The following is a 16,202-nucleotide window of genomic DNA, read 5'->3' on the forward strand; positions in this document are numbered from 1 at the left end:
AAGATGTGGGCTTATCTGTGGAGGTTGCGGAGGTCGGGTGGTGTACTGATGTGACGCCGGTCTTGTCGGTGTCGTGCTCAGGGCGGATGGGTCCTGTGGCAGGAGTCCTGCCAGTTTCGGTTACTCCTGAGCCAGACGAGGATTGTAGGCCAGTTGATTGTAGGCCAGTTGATTGTAGGCCAGTTGATTGTAGGCCAGTTGAGGTAGAGGATGGTTCGGTTGTTGGGGTTATACCGGTTTCAGTTGCTCCTGAGCGAGACGAGGATTGTAGGCCAGTTGAGGTAGATGTAGACGTTGGTTCAGTTGTTGGTATAGAGGAAGCCTCAGTCGTCGAAGTAGAAGTAGGTTCAGTCGTTGAAGTATCTGTAACACCAGAATAATGAGCTTCTGGTGCGTTATGCAGATGGGGTGAGTAGAAAGCCTTACCAGCATTTCCCTTATCATATGGTTCACCCTTTGCTGTATTCCCCACCTCCCCAGAAAGAGGCTCCTTTCCCTGCGTCTCATTCTCACTCGTCTTGGTCTGCTCTCCCCAGATAAGACGGCTGGCAGCCGAGGTGAGGTTGTTGACAGTCTCCATGTTTGGGATGCTTCAATTGATTGGTATCTGGAATTCGTAGGTTGTATGTTAAAAGGTGGTATGGTACGGTATGTAGGTGGTATGTTGGTTGGGGTATTTAATGGTTATGGGAAAATAGGATGAAGGAAGGAAGGAGGTAGGTTGCTATTTATTCACAATCCTAAACAGATCCGACTGACGTGTGTGGTCATCCCGCTACTCCAGAACTTGGCAGCTGGTTGGCGTCGATCGGACTTGGATAACTGGCCCTGGAATCAAGGTTTGTTTACTTTTAAATATTGATATATGGTTTATTTACAAGTATCTGGGGTATTAATATTAATAGTAATGAAGCTTTCATGCATTAGAAGTGCTTGGTATTTTAGAGTGGTTCTGTCTTTATTACCAACTTCCCTCATATTTTAGGTCAATTCTGTATTTTTATAGTCCTTTGTCTCGAGACATCATGATAACCAAAACTTGGTATGATATCGTCTCCTTTGAGTTCTTATCGTATCGTTTAATGTGTTGTGCTGTTCCTGGACTATGACGTGACCCCTGTCACATCAACGTCATCCGTGAACATCAAGGATACTGTGTAACGGCATTTCCTTGTCGAGCCACACTATGTTTGAGTAGCCTACCCATCGTGCCGTCCCGTTCTGGGAAGGGGAACTTCAATTTGAAGTGGGTCACAATGTATTGGACACGTGGTCGCTTACTGGATAGGGGTAGGAATGTGCTTCTTGTCCTGTTCCTGTCTGAGGGTCGACCAGACTTTCCTTGAAGGAATCAACCGAGGATAACCCCGTTGTATAACACAGGCTTCTCAATATTTGCAGTCTCCTATTGAATCTTGGGATGACCTGACACCAAGCCAAACACACCCAGGGCCTTTTGCTATTGTACTATCAAAGCACGCCAAATTACGTAAGGTCTCTCATTGCAGCCCTCACGCCAGGTACTCCCTCAGGATAATACATAGCATACCACGCCCACATCTTCCTCCTAAGCACATCATGGTCGCCCCTGTGAACACTACACCTCAAAATCCGTGCAATCCGTCCCAGATTCCCAACATTAGGTACCCGTCCCGACATCTCGCGCATCCCATCCAGCGTCACCAGACACTCGTCCTTAAGCGGCCCCATCTGGTAGTCGTGCGCCATGCCATACAGATTGATCAGCATGCCAAACGGATCGCTTGACCGTGCATAGCGAGACAGGTCGAGGATTGTCTGCTGCCGTACCCAAGTTACCACCTTCTGGAACGTGATGGGGTCGGCACCGGGCAGTATAACGGGCTCGCTGGGATTGCCGCTCATGTACGTGGCACAGAGGATTGGGCAATGCATGGCGAGTTGCTGCTGGAACACGTCGAAGCAAACTGGGCGCGGGCCAACGAAAATGGTGATTACCGGCGCTCTCATCTCGATTTTCAGCTGCGGGTCAGATGGGTAGGAGGCTCTTGGGTTGGTGCTTTGTTGATAGCTTCCATGTCCACAAGCTGTGTGGAGCGCGTCCTGCGAGCGGTGAGTGTTTGGGCGAGCGGGGTGCGGGGAACTTCCGAAGCCGGGGGAGCTGTTAAAAACATGCTCCAAGAGGTATTGCTTTGGATGAACGTTTTTGCACGCGGTTGGTCGGCCGGTGCTGCCGCTGTGTTTACTATTGTGGCTCGGCCGAGGTCGAGTCTGCTTGTTGAAGTGAGAAACCTGCACGACACACTTAGTAATTTATCTGTCACAGAAGTGGAAAGGCTAAAGGTCGATTCACCTGCGTGCTATGACTATAAGCACCATCACTATCACCATTATCTTCGCTCTGTAACAATTCACTGCTCTTCTTTGCAGCAGAGGTAGAGACAGACAGGCCAATATCCTCAACAGCTCCAGCGATAAAGTTGTCAGTCACCTGCTCTGAGTGGGCGCTCTTGGAAGGGGTTTTTTGTCGAGGGTATTCGAAGCTTGAAGAGCCCATTGGTGAAGTGCTCGTAATGGTACCAGGCGACGACGAGCAGGGTAGGAAATTGATCGGTGAGCCTCGATCTGCTTCGGTAGACATAGTCGCGGCGAGAAGAGAAGAATGGATGGTTATAAGATAGCAAGACTGCGACGACCGGTCTCTGGCGTGCAACCTCGCAATGCTGTGATCGCAGTCCGCGAACGCTGGGGAGATTGTTTGTTGTTGTGGATGGAACAGGCGCTCTCAAACGAGCGAGGATGGCGTTTCTGCCTACCATATTGCCCTTTAGCACCGCTTTGAGGTGATTGAATGAACGAAAACCGCGAATTTGGTCTCTGCATCACTAATGCGTAACAGAAAAGACCTGGATGCAGCATTGAGATGATAGGTGTGTCTCTGGCTCTCTTTAAAGGCACCCCACGTCTTCCAGTTGGCGATGAACTCAAATCAAGAGCATGATGGCCAAACCCGCAGGCAGCATCACCATGCAGGAAACCCACGTAAGAATATGGATAACCTGAGACATGTGTGACATCAAAATTGGCATCTATAGAGAACGGGGCTCACAAGCAAGAGCAATAAAGCGCATTTCACTCTTTAGGATCAACTGTACTTAAGCGGCAAAGGGGAAGCTCTCATATAAATCCACAGCGGGCAAAGGAGGCAGGCGACGATGAATATGGCCAATTGAACAGAAAGTTACAGGTTGAAAACAAGCTACATATCATCATCATGATCCATTATTTTGTTATGTAACTGCAGAAAAGGCACCACGCCAGCAAGCAGCAAATAAACCCATTGCCAAGCATGAATCATCTACCTACAGACAATGCAAGAGCAATTATGTAAATGTAAAACCAGAGACCGCATGTGCAATAAATAGAGCCATAATCCAGTAGCTCGAGACATATTCCTACAGAAAGGCAACCAAACCCATACTCCGCATCATTCCCATCCCATCCCAAATCTCTAATCTCCCATCACATCATCTTCGTCTTCATCCTCTTCGACAATAGCAGCAGGTTCTCCGTTTTCTTCGGGACTCTGTGGCTCATCATCATCTACTAGCTCTCTCCTTCTCAGGTCTTCCGCTGTGCCCTCTTCTGGTTCATCATCTGCGAAAGGATCATCATCGCTTTCTTCCTCCTCCTCGACAATTGCACTCCTCTCTTTAGCAGCTTTCTTCGCCGCGTCTGCTGCTTGCTGGGCCTTGCTCTTATGACTTTTCTTGCCCTTCGGCTTCGGATCATCGAGATAGGTCAAGACTTGCCTGAAATTGGGCCCCAATCGTTGTTGATTTCGAAGCATACGTGACTTGAGTTTGCCCTTCAGAGGACCGGAAGCATCAATGACCTTCGCAAGAATAGCAAGAACAAGTTTACCAGTGAGCTCACAAAGTTGCTTTTCTGCCTTCAACATATCGCTTTGGCGTTCACTGTCTGTTACAGCTTCGACATCTTCATCCTCGGATTCGGAGTCCAAATCCTCAGGCTCTTCGTCCTCAGATGGATCCGCAAGCTTCTTCTTGCTCCTCTTGGCATATTGCTTTTCAAGCGCATCGAATATCACCGTCAGCTCTCTCTGCACTTCCGGCGCCACCTCTTTCACAAGAGTCTGCAGGTAGGCGATTGTTTCGGGGTTCTGGACTTGCGCGCTCTTGCCCTTGGCGTTTGCCTTGGGGATCAGGGTGGAGAATAGCACATGCATATCGAGAAGTGTCCCAGCACCTAGTAAACGCACCGGGTCAAGTGACGACCGAGAAGAAAAGGACGCGGTTAGATTCGCCGTTAACAAATCCTGCCACTCTCTGAGATGGTCGATTTCGATATCCGGAATGTCTTCGCCAGATTTTATGGTCGCCATCAAGTCCCGTATCTTCCACATGAAGTAGAACATAGCTGAACGCATAGCAGAGATGGCAATATCATCCTCCAAGGTATCGAGACTCTCGTCATTTAAATCCTCGTACACTCCTCTGGCGACAATATCAAGAAGGATGTTGATAGGAAGACGACCGTCGTTGCCTGAACTGGTTTCCAACGGTTCCACACAATTCGAGATACTAGCGAGCTGCTCAAGTCTTGCAAGAGTGTGTGATAAGTCTGTGAGGACCTTGTTCTTCAGACCACCCCGAACGGCCATCTCTCCTGCCTTGCTTATTTTTCGTAGAGCATTGATCGTGTTCTCCCATAAGCCCTGCACTTTTGTTTCTGTAACCTCCTCCAATTCTTCGAATCCCCGAGCATGCAGTAGTGCGGCTCCTGCTTCACTGAGAACACCTTTATCAGCGTGACTACTAAATTGCGTGCTGATTTCGTCCAAAAGTTTGGCGTAGGCTGTGGAGTCTTGTCGAAGTTCCTGAAAAACTCCCAAGTTCAACACATGCTCCAAGCGCAACACAACCGTCGCTGTTTTGGGATCCGCGCCAAATTTCTTTAGTAGCCTTGGAATGAGGCTTGCCAGATGCCGAGCCATGATTTCTCTTGTCTCCGAGGTTTCTATCCTACCACCCCTCTTCTTCGCCTTGTGGGAGTCTTCGGACTGGCTGAGACTAAGCTTGACAACAGCGTTGAGGATCTCCAACAGAACGAGTTCCTCTTGTTCGCTTGGTTTGAATGATTCCTTCAACGCAACCTCGGTATCGGTACCTCGACTTCTCGACGAGTGGTCAAATAAGAGATAACCAGCAAGCATCTCCCATTCTTTGAGCTCCACAACTTTTTCGTAAAGTGCTAGTGCAGCCAGAGTAAACCTCGATTCGTTGCCTGAAACATCCAGATAATCGGCAGCATCGATTTGGCTTGGCATTTCGTCTTGGTCTTCCAAGTCGTAGCTCAGCAAAATCTCTGCCAAGCACTTCAACTTAATCCACCCGGGGCGAGGCGTATCGTAGTTATCTTCATCTTCGACAGTCAAAACGTCCTCAAGAGACTCTTCGCCACCCAAATCTTCCACTTTGGATTCGTACAGATCTTTGATGTTCGCCGCAAAGAATCCAACGAGGGCCTTGCGGACCATTGGCTCTGTGTCGAAAATGAGCCTACCGATGACATCGATGTCATCAGGTTCCAGCATGCCCACTTCTCGAATCATATCAATTAATTCCACAGCCGATGCTCGAACTACAGGTTCAGCGTCACGGGCCGCTATTTCAACCATACGTGGCCTGAACCGCTCAATAAAATGATGCATTCCGCCCAAGTTTCCCTCGTTTCCGTTCTTCTTCATGACTTTCGTCAGTTGTTTAAGGACTTCCTGTCGCATGGCCACATGCGTGTCTGATAGCATCCAACCCATGTAACGCAAGTACTCTCCATCCAAGAACATACCTGGTAACTCCAAAATCCAATTGCCAAGAGCCTCGACGCACTCTACTCTGATTTTTGGATCAACATCTCGATATCTATGAACGTAAACGGTATCGAAGAAGTCTTTGATGAGAACTTCAACCGTCTCTTTATGCTGCTCATTGGTAGTGACTTTATTTTGAAAGTCCGCAAGTCTTGCCTTATTAACCGACTTTTTCTTTTTCTCCCCATCGAGCTGCCGCAGGGCCTTCGCAGCAGTTTCTATCTCATTTTTGGCAACGGTGCACAAAGAAGTTGTCACGGTGAGTGCAATGAGTGTGGCGGTATGTCGAAATGGACGTGAAGTGGATGAGGACATGGTGGCAAGCCATAGATGCATCGCTTCTATGATGGCAGTTTCTCCGTACATAAGGCCAGACTCGTGGATTGCCTTGATTAGACATTCGAAGAAAGATATGAGAGATGTCCGAAATGCATGATTGGTCCTGGCCTTCGAGACAAGGGGGTAATCGGTGATATTTTGCTGAAGTCGGTTAGAATATACCCCTAATAATCCGTCGATTCAACTAACCGCTTGATATTCCTCCTGTATGTCACCTAGTCTGTTCTCAACATTGTCTTCATCGTTGATGTCGTCGGCAGTGATCTCTATAGTACAACCAGCACAGTTCAGGATGAAATTGACCAGCTCAGCCATTGCTGTTACGTTCTCCTCTTTGAATCTGCCTAGCCATATTGATGCGACATCCTCTAAACTATCACCACTCGTGAACACCTCAGCTAGTCCCACATGTCAGTGCCACTCGCGAACTGAAGTTAAAGCCTCGCTCACCATAAAGCCCTTCTGCACTATCATCATTGATCACTACTTTCTTCATTTTCTTTGGACGGTTTGGCAATTTAACAGCAGGAGCGTTTTCGTGCAGTGCGGTGCCATTAACTTTTGGCTTCTTTGCGGCGGGTTTCTTCGTCGTCTTGGCCTTTTTCCGCGTCTCTCTCAATTCCTCCTCGTCGGCGCTCTCAAGGGTGGCATCGCTGGCCTCTGCTTCATCTTCGCTATCCGACGCGACATTCTCGACGTCCTCTCCTCCCCTCTTTCTCTTCGCGCTTGTCGGAGCAGCCTGGGAAGATGGTGCATCTGGCACAAATTTCTCAGGAACTCTCACGGCGCGTCCTGATTTGCGCCGGCCGCCCGTTGGGGCGGGAGAGCTCGTCACGTCGTTGTTGGAAATGTCCATGAGTGGCGTTCGTCGAGTAGTCATTGATGCATCTGATTTGCGACAAGTCGAAGTTGATATCGTGGTGTTGACGAGGAGTATTCGGGATGCGCGGCGCGTGTTAAGATCGGTGGTGTTGTTTCGCGAAGTGGGAGGGAGTCGCGATTGAGGCGGGTGTTAGCTGTGTTAGGATTAGCGTTAAGCTCCACTATTAGCGCCTTGGCGGTTCTATACCTCGAATCCTCGATAGCTGAAAGATGGGACGAGACGCTCTTTTTCAACGAAGTTCAAACTCACTTCAAAGCCCCTCGCCATTCAATTTTTGTGTTCTAATATACTTCCACTCCCCAGAAAGATCTTCGAGGAAGGACAATTATGCACTAAAAGTATTCGCCTTTCTACAGTACATACCTGTCCTGCCATGGTCTCCCCTTTCCCTCCATCCTCGTCTTCCCCGGGCGAGGGACAGCTTGTCGTCGGCGTACTGCCGCAAAAAGTCTCGGCTTTGTCGACCATCTCCTTTCAATATCCATTGAAACTCATATCACCATCACCAGCAGCGAATCAGAAGAGTGTTCTTGTCTTCCTCCTAACATATGGCGGCGGTCTTGTTGGAGGCGACCAGGTCCACCTTACCATCAACATCAAAACAAACTCTAGATTGAGTATAGTCACACAAGGACATACCAAGATCTTCAAATCTCCCTCCCCCGAAGTCATCACTCGTCAAAAGCTACACGTGACTATTGAACCCGGAGCTGCATTATGTCTGCTTCCTGATCCTGTACAGCCCTTTGGAGAAAGTGTCTATAAGCAATCCCAAAGCTTCTTTGTTGCTGAAACCGGTTCACTCTGTCTACTCGACTGGGTTTCTGCAGGACGCACGGCAAGAGGAGAGGATTGGGATCTCTGGAGATGGAGTGGCCGCAATGAGGTTTGGTCAATAGCACAGATAGAGAAGAAACCAAGGCTGCTTCTCCGAGACAATGTTTTGCTGGACGGCGTCACTATGGGTTCTAGTGAAAAGGTTTTAAAGAAGAAAATGCAGGGACTGGGTATATTTGGTACGCTAGTGCTGAAAGGACCCCTTATGGAGTCTCTTGCAGCTTTCTTCCTCTCGGAATTTTCTGCGTTGCCTAGGATTGGAGGTCGGGATTTCAGATCGCAGGAAATGAAGGACCACGACAGCACACTTGTATTATCTCCTCAAGATTCATGGAGGTCCTCTAGGTTGATGCAGGAGATGGAAGACAAAGTCCTCTGGTCTGCTGCAAAGGTCCGTGGCTGTACAGTGGTCAAAGTTGGAGCTCGCACTGTAGAAGGTGGCCGCTTATGGATTGGAAGTATGATCAAGGAAGAAGGATCGGTCTCACACCATTTCGGAGAGGATGCGACAATGTGTATTCACTAAAACGTCGGTGCAATGCTTCTGCTCATAAGGCAACTTGGAAGTCAAAGGACGCCGCACAGCGCGTTCGCCAGAGCAGGGGCGGGCCATTCATGATTGTCTCAAGGCATTCGAGACCTTTTTTCTACTTGCGAACGACCACTTTGATCGACGTCTTCAGAACATTCACCCACCCGAAGCGTAAGCCATTCAAATCGAAAATTTTGCACAACCAGCGAAATGAGCGAGGACAGCATAATATACAGCCTTCAGCACAGACGGTCAATAGCGCAACAAGGACTATCTCAAGAACAGATTGATTTGATTCGTAGGAATGGCGCACCGCAGACCATCCAAACTATGGAGAGTTCGGGGGACCCTTTGACGGAACCTGATGTAACCTGCTCAGTCTGCACTGAACCGTATCATACGGAGTTCGAACCTGGAATCACCGAGTACCCGTTCCTAACAGCATGCGGTCACGTCCTCGGCGCAGCATGCTTGAAAAGATGGCTAGAGAATCAGTCGACCTGCCCGATCTGCCGTTTCAACCGTGAGTCCAACAATTCTACTTCAATGCTCAAACAAACCCGCTAGTTGAATGTTTCGCAACTTTTGAAACATTCAATAACATAACATCGCTGACTCTGAGAATGGTAGTCGAGTTCCGCTGCGGTCATCCGATACCTCCGCGAAAGGCTTTCCCATCTGGAGGTGCCACCCCACCAACCCTAGCCTTTGGAACAGGGGTAAGTCATTTTCTTTAGTTGACTGCTGCTAGAAAATTGTCTCAAGTCCAGTCGAACATTGTTCTTGACTCCAAGATATACTAGACCGGGCAGTGCTAACTCCGAGATCTAGGTCCCACGTTCATGTCTGAATTGTAGATTGACGCGTCTCCATGAATATTGGAGCGCTAAGATCGACGAGTACGAAGGAGGGTTCGCATATATGCAGAAGAGGTTAGATTCCTTAAATGCTTGGTTTCGGCTGTTTGTTGATTCGGTGGGCGATGCAGATGTGGAGACTCAGATAGGACTGCTGAACGAGTTTGAGTTTGACAAGGAGCAGATCACTGACCAACTTGTGAGGGCTGAGGCTGATTGGCAGACTGATATTGCGGAACTCTGGGAGGGGATTAAAGGTACTTGGGTTGCCTAGGCCTCTTGTTAGGGAGTTGAAGTCCGAGAGAATCCAAGAATGTCGCAGGTAAAGCGGATGTTTGTCAAATCATCGAGCATCACGGAATCAGACCCCAATGATAAAACCAGTTGTTGTCCAATATTCTATGCCTGGGTTTTATGATCTTGAGTATTTGTTAACGCTATGCAGCAGCTGCATAGGAGACAGACTGATATTGGTAGTCTTCGACAATCCCCAATGCCCATTCGAAGAACCAAATCAAGCTCCCGTCATTCATATCAGAATGACTGTATACATTCTCTCCCTCCCACCTAATGGTGCCCCCTGCCCTATGGGAGTGGTGGCCCAAGTACCCCACCCCCCCTCCACGCCGGATATACTTAGTCAGCAGTCTTGTTTTGCTGACACTCCTGGGGAGAGTAGGGGAGAGCAGGGGGAATACTCCGGACCACCTCTCTTCACGGGGAAGAGGGGGCACGATTAATCCTGACTCCACGTGACGAGTAACTATCCCTGCAGAAGTCCTCGCCGCAACCTCTCGACCTCTTCATTTTCCACTTCTTTCTGAAGCCCAGCGCGTTCAACTTCCCTGATACCTCACTCAATGCTGCTGCAAACTTTCCAACTTTTCCCCCTTCTTCCCCTAGAAATCCGCTTCCACATCTACCTACTCGCTACACCACACCGCTTCATCCACATCCGCGAGCAACCCCTTGAAGACCAAGAAGACTTCCTTGAGTACCACCGCACCAATATCCTTCCCGTTGACTTCAAATTACACCCCTCGCTATCCCACTTCGCCCACGAATGGCGATACACTATTCCCCACGACATCACTACAACCCAAACAACCCTCCACCGCTTCGGCTTCACCACCTCAAAACCCGTCTCTCAGCCGTGGACACCTAGCCCAGAGTGTCCGGAGATTCCTCTTCATACGCTGACCGACTGTCCCAGAGGGCTCTTATGGTCATTATGCCGTAAGAGCTACCTGTACAGCAAAGCTCCTATCCCCGTCTTCTTACACGTGAGTACCGAATCACGGAGCTTCTTAATGGCATATGGATACGAGCTTGGATTTTCTACCAGGAGTGAGGGTCCGAGGACTTGGGTATGTTGGAAGGACGATGTGGTGTATTTGGACATGCGTGAGTACAATGAGGATAGGCTGGTGCCTCGTAATGATTGGGGACTGAATTGCTTCATGCCTGCTGATCTAAAGAGTATCAAGCGGATAGCTTTAGAAAGAGTTTCGGGTATTTATATTGATGATCCGCCCCACGTTGCGCAGAGAGTTTCTGAGCTCTTGAGACTTTGTGGAGGAATAGAAGAATTATTCATGGTGGAGAGTAATCTGGATGCCATTTATGAGCAGGCAAGGGCCAACTCGCCAAAGGGAGTAGTACATGCAGAGGGGAGATTTTGGGGTTGGATAGACTGTGATGAGGCGGATGCTCATTATACTCTAAGTCTGGAGTGTTGTTTTTTGGCGATTTCTTCTGCAGGATATCAAAACTGCAGGCTTAAGGGATACATCAAAGAGAATGGAGGGAGCGGTATTGGTTACTTTGATATGGTGGGGGGATGTGTATAGGGAAGAGTTAAAAATTATCAGAGACGGAATAATGGGCGGTGAGAAGACGAGCACTTGGAAGATTCCGACAATAAAAGTAGTGCACGTTGGTAAGAGTGAGACCTTGAAGAGATGGTTTAAAATACGCCAACGGTATTGGAAAGGTGCTGAAGAGTCGGAACTGCAGGATTATGAAATAACTTTTCGCGATTTTGGGATTGTGATGTATTAGAATTAAGTTTTTTCTACTATAATCTGTTTAATGGCCTAATAAATATGATGTATGCGTCCAGTTTATAATATTTATTATATCTGCTAGGCTTAAATTTTAATTTTAGTGATACCTGCTATATCTACTTACCTTCTTACCCAACCTATAATAGGTCCCTAGTGTGGGGTGCCGTTCTATGAGAGACAATTTATTGAACCATCCAAATTGTCTCCTTTCTCTTTGACTCAGAGAGATAATATGGAGGCTTTGCACGAGAGGCTCTAGAGCGAGATTCTTGGTTTATCTATATTATTAAGCACTATGGTTTTCGTAAATCTGAAGCATGGCCTAATAGATATAGTTCCCCTGAAGTAGCTTAAAATGAAGAAAGTGTAAGGTGACGCCACTTCTCATCCGAATCCGCGATCGTTTTTGCAGCATTTGCCGCATAATTCCCTGCTTCAGGTCCAAGCAGAAGCCTCAATGGCGGTTCCTTCTCCTCCGAAAGACTTAGTACAATATCCGCAATCTTCTCAGGAAGAGATGGGAACTCTTTCGCGTGGACCCTGAGCATATCTGTAACGGCGCCAACAGTCTGCTTGTATGGCTCACTAACAGGTAGGATTTTCATCGAGGATCCGGCCCAGTCTGTGCGGATTCCACCAGGTTCGAGGACGGTGACTTTGATGCCTAATGGAGCAACTTCTTGGGCGAGAACGGTTGAGAAGCCTCCAACAGCCCATTTTGCAGATTGGTATGCCGAGAGCCCTGGTGTGCCCACCCGTCCGCCGAGCGATGAGACTTGGAAGATATGTCCAGAGCCCTGCTTCCTCAGAATTGGGAGAACGGCTTTAGTAACATAGATGACACCCATAAGATTTGTGTTGATCTGAGCATGGAAACTCTCAACTGTGGTATCTTCTACTGCAGCGGTGTCTGCGTAGCCTGCGTTGTTGACGACGATATCAATGCGGCCAAACTTGTCGTGGCCTGTCTTCACGGCTCGGAGAACAGCATCGTTGTTGGATACGTCGAGAGCCAGAGGAAGAATCTTGTCCACGCCATATTTTGAGACGAGGCTGTCTAATTGAGATGGGGTACGGGCTGTGGCAATGACGGATGCTCCTGCTTTCAAAGCTGCTTCAGCGATTGCCAGGCCAAGGCCACGAGATGTTCCTGTGATAAACCAGACTTTGGACATATTGAGGAATACTGAATGATAAGATGAATGGATGATGAATGGCGAGGAACAAGAGCTCGTTGAGTAAGGAGTAGTTAATGTTTGGTGTAATGTGGTATGAGATTCAAGGGAGAAGAAGGCTGAAGGCAATATATACTATTTTCACCTGTTTAGAGGAAACCTATTGTTGAGGTAGGTCGGATATAACGAGTGGCCCATGACATCCGCAAGGCTCCATTAAAAGCTTAGTGGATAGCAAACGCGCGAGGACTCGAGGACTTCCCGAGTTATCCCTTTTGGCGGTAAAGAATAAGCTACAGTGGGTAATGCGGACGAATGATTCGCGGACTTATGGACTTAAGGTAGCATTTGTAACATCTTGCAGTAACATGTAGTAGATTTACGGGCGACATCAGTGCGGAGGGCTGAGAGAGGGTGGTGGAATGGAAATTTAGTGGTATTTTAAAAGGTAAATGCGGTCCTAATGCCGCAAACTATTTCTCCCGCCCGGTAAATGCGGCCGCATGCTGGACGCTAGCGGGCTTACTAATCGTCCACATGTCACTTCAAGCAGCGGCCGCCCCATATACTCCTTTTATCCCGTCTCAGCGATTCCTATTCGTAGATAATTCCAGCAAATTGAGCAGCCCTCCCGCGCGGAGATATATATAGTCCTAGAATCAATTTTCTCAACTGTTTTCCATCTCGCCTCTTGAATTCTACCCCACGTGGTGTTATATCACGTGGAGTAGGCCGAAACACAGCGAGTTATCAGAGCTTTAGCCTTCCGTTCGCTGGCCACTTCAGCGTTCAACCACCTTCTACAGCTTCTCAAAGTCGGTCAAAACACTCAGACTTCTGCAGTATAACGGTCCCTGGCAATCCTGGTAACGTCTTGCACACCTCGTCGGCCCGTGGCAATGACAACACGATATACTTCGTAGTAAGGCCCTAAACAGTGTTATCTTGCGATGTCCTGAGACACCCGCGACAAGCAATGATGGCGCAAGTGGCACAAGCAATTGACACAGGGACCAAGCCCTACCCCATGATTCGGATTTGCAATGCATCATCTGCCGACGTTTCCGGCCAAAGGACAAATCCAAGTGGTCACCTTAACGAAACAGACACTCCGTACGCGCCCAGGTGCCGGCGGCAGTGACATCCTGCATTGGCATCAAAATTGGCAAGGTGCATTTGTGCTATCTCTATTTCCTATCAAGACTCTTTTCTCGTCATAAGCTTCTACGTACTAGGTAGGGTAGAGTAGGGTCGTGGAATTATACTCATTTGAATGTTGATGGCGCGCCTTCGGTCGCAGCACCAACACCTAGAATTCACACCAAGAGCTGTTTTTTCTCACCACCGTGAACAATTGTCGTCCACAATCCTCAAACTGTTTCCATTCAAGACGTCTCGACTTGCTTTCTTTTCTCTTGGCAATCTCTGGAGTGTGGCTTAGGTTGCTTGGAAACTCGCACAGACCAAGACGTCCTTGACTTGTTTGGCACTACTGTACATACTCTTCGTCAAACCATATCGCGAGGCTCAAGGATAAGCCCATTCATACAGACCTGCCCAGTTGCATCGCCAAGAGCAGGGATACGAATTGATAGATCGCCTTCAAGCATCCTTAAGATCCATTGCTGATCAGAACTTCTCTCCACATTCTGTTTCAACGCTAATCCTGATGCATCCCGACTACCCTCCTCTTTTTGTGGAATTGAGACAAGTGTGATACTTTCTAACTTTTTCGGGGGGTCCCTCCTAGCACGTTCCATGACTTCTCGCAAACAATCTGCTTGGCAGCTAACAGATTCGTTCAAACCCGCATAGAAATGTTAGCTTGGGTCGTCGACAGACCTCACCTTTAGCCGAATTTCCGACTCAGATCTAAGACTCTTACTACCTTTGGCCTCGATGCATGAGCTGTGTCCCCAAGATGGAACTTCATGATGTTCTTGGCAATGACTCCTAGTCTGCTTGAATGTGTTTCCTATGGCCGAGCAATGAAAGAACCTCGAATCCTTGCGAGCTCTCTATCCAGCCAGGAAACTATTAAAGCTTTCCAAATGCCCTCTGTTTTCTAATCATCAGCGATCAACAGTTCTCAATTTTCTAATCATCTTCTTTTAACTTTCACTTCTACAGCCGCTTACGATTGATTCGTAACCGCTTACTATCTTTATTATATCAATTTATATTCGTCCCTTTCAGACCTACCAACCACTTTTAGAATGTATACCAAGTTCATCATCGCCGCTCTCGTAGCAAGCCCTCTCGTTGCCGCTCATGGCAAGATTGCGGTCATGGTAAGCATCCAGCCTTTCTGACCCCGCCTTGCAATGCTGATAATCATCCTAGACAGGTGACGCAGGTGGAAACACCACTGGCCTCGGTATCCAAGGCGGTGTTGTTCCAGGGCCAGGATCCAACAAGGAGACTGAGGTCGACACCACAGTCTTCCAGTCCAAGCAAGCCGCCACTGATGGTCTTGGAAAGACCAAGGCTGGACCAAACACCATGGCAGACATGACCGCTGTCATGGCCGCATCCGGCTCTACCCTCCCTCAAGTTTCCCCAGGTGGATCTCTTGCTGGCACTGTTCACATCGTCACCACCGATGGAGCGGGCCCATACACGGCAATAGTTGATCCTACCGGGACCGGTGCTTTCTCTCAAGGCACGCAGTGCGATATCACCACGCAAGTGCCGGGCACCAATGGGAACATTGCTGCACCTAAGCAGCGCCGCTTTCTTCCTCGCATGCTGGTCAAAATGGGCATTGTCAAGCGTGCCTCCAATGTCAACGAGGACTACCCCATCGCCATTAGTATGCCCGCCGATATGGCATGCACTGGTACCGTCGGTGGTCAATCTGGCGTCTGCCTCGTCAAGATTGCTAACCCGTCTGGCGCTGGACCATTCGGTGGAGTTGTTGCAATGCAAGTGGCTGGTGCTGCGTCAGGTTCGTAATGACTTCCATGAACTCCGCTGCCCGGATTAATGGTTTCATCTTGAAGACAACTTTGCTAACTCCTCAAAGGAAATTCTACCGCCGCCGCTCCCGCTAAAGCTTCTGTCGCCGCACCACAAGCTTCCACTGGCTCAGCTTCCAACGCTGCTGGTGCCAAAGCTGGAGGTGCTAAAGCTGCTGGTGCTGGTGCCAATGCTGCAGGTGCTAAAGCTGGCAAATCAAGCAAGAACAACCGTGCTGTTGTGGGCGCCAAGTTCCGTGCTTAGATCATCAGACTCGAATAAGGAGGAGAGAGTCTTGGTGATTGTCCCGGGTGGCAATTGTAAATATCTCAAGAAGTAGGCCTAGAAGCTTCGGGAAGATATTCCAGTCTAATGGGAATAGTTTATCCTTGCTGGTGGGTCATCCGTTGATTGGTGGCTTTGTGTATACTGTAGATATAAATTACGTTCCTTTTTGCTTTGGTTCCTAAAACTTGCGCCTGTGCGGAAATTCATTCCAATATGTGGGGACAATACAACTTTATTACCTTATATTTCTCGGGTATTAAGTTTGTACCTCCTGATGCTCTCGGTAAGATTTTGTAAGTATAATAACGCACTTCTGTTCTCATCACGAAAGTTAGACAAACACATAGGCAAATCTGCTTGATCAGCATAAGGTGCACAAACATGCAGACAGACAC

The 16,202-nt window shown here is 48.5% G+C and overlaps 4 protein-coding genes across 4 annotated transcripts; 2 read left to right on the plus strand and 2 right to left on the minus strand.

Annotated features, from left to right (window-relative positions):
• Positions 1 to 3,490: 3,490 nt before the first annotated feature.
• On the minus strand, positions 3,491 to 7,067 carry psc3 (Cohesin subunit; the record flags this gene model as incomplete). Its single annotated transcript, XM_031146859.1, has 3 exons — positions 3,491 to 6,352; positions 6,401 to 6,609; positions 6,662 to 7,067. 3 exons carry the CDS (start codon positions 7,065 to 7,067, stop codon positions 3,491 to 3,493), a joined length of 3,477 nt encoding a protein of 1,158 aa, XP_031008230.1.
• Positions 7,068 to 7,467: 400 nt separating this feature from the next.
• LHYA1_G001882 (putative urease accessory protein ureD-like) lies at positions 7,468 to 10,060 on the plus strand (the record flags this gene model as incomplete). The annotated part of the gene is made up of 6 exons (XM_031146860.1): positions 7,468 to 8,446; positions 8,499 to 8,634; positions 8,766 to 8,986; positions 9,094 to 9,182; positions 9,295 to 9,577; positions 9,798 to 10,060. The coding sequence occupies 6 exons, from the start codon at positions 7,468 to 7,470 to the stop codon at positions 10,058 to 10,060; spliced, it is 1,971 nt and encodes a 656-aa protein (XP_031008229.1).
• Positions 10,061 to 11,736: 1,676 nt separating this feature from the next.
• On the minus strand, positions 11,737 to 12,561 carry LHYA1_G001883 (putative oxidoreductase; the record flags this gene model as incomplete). Its single annotated transcript, XM_031146861.1, has 1 exon — positions 11,737 to 12,561. One exon carries the CDS (start codon positions 12,559 to 12,561, stop codon positions 11,737 to 11,739), a length of 825 nt encoding a protein of 274 aa, XP_031008228.1.
• A 2,216-nt stretch (positions 12,562 to 14,777) lies between these two features.
• On the plus strand, positions 14,778 to 15,783 carry LHYA1_G001884 (uncharacterized protein; the record flags this gene model as incomplete). Its single annotated transcript, XM_031146862.1, has 3 exons — positions 14,778 to 14,852; positions 14,905 to 15,508; positions 15,587 to 15,783. 3 exons carry the CDS (start codon positions 14,778 to 14,780, stop codon positions 15,781 to 15,783), a joined length of 876 nt encoding a protein of 291 aa, XP_031008227.1.
• Between the last annotated feature and the right edge of the window lie 419 nt (positions 15,784 to 16,202).

This window comes from Lachnellula hyalina, assembly GCF_007821495.1.
Source record: "Lachnellula hyalina strain CBS 185.66 chromosome Unknown contig00018, whole genome shotgun sequence".
In the NCBI taxonomy this organism is placed as follows: Eukaryota; Fungi; Ascomycota; class Leotiomycetes; order Helotiales; family Lachnaceae; genus Lachnellula; species Lachnellula hyalina.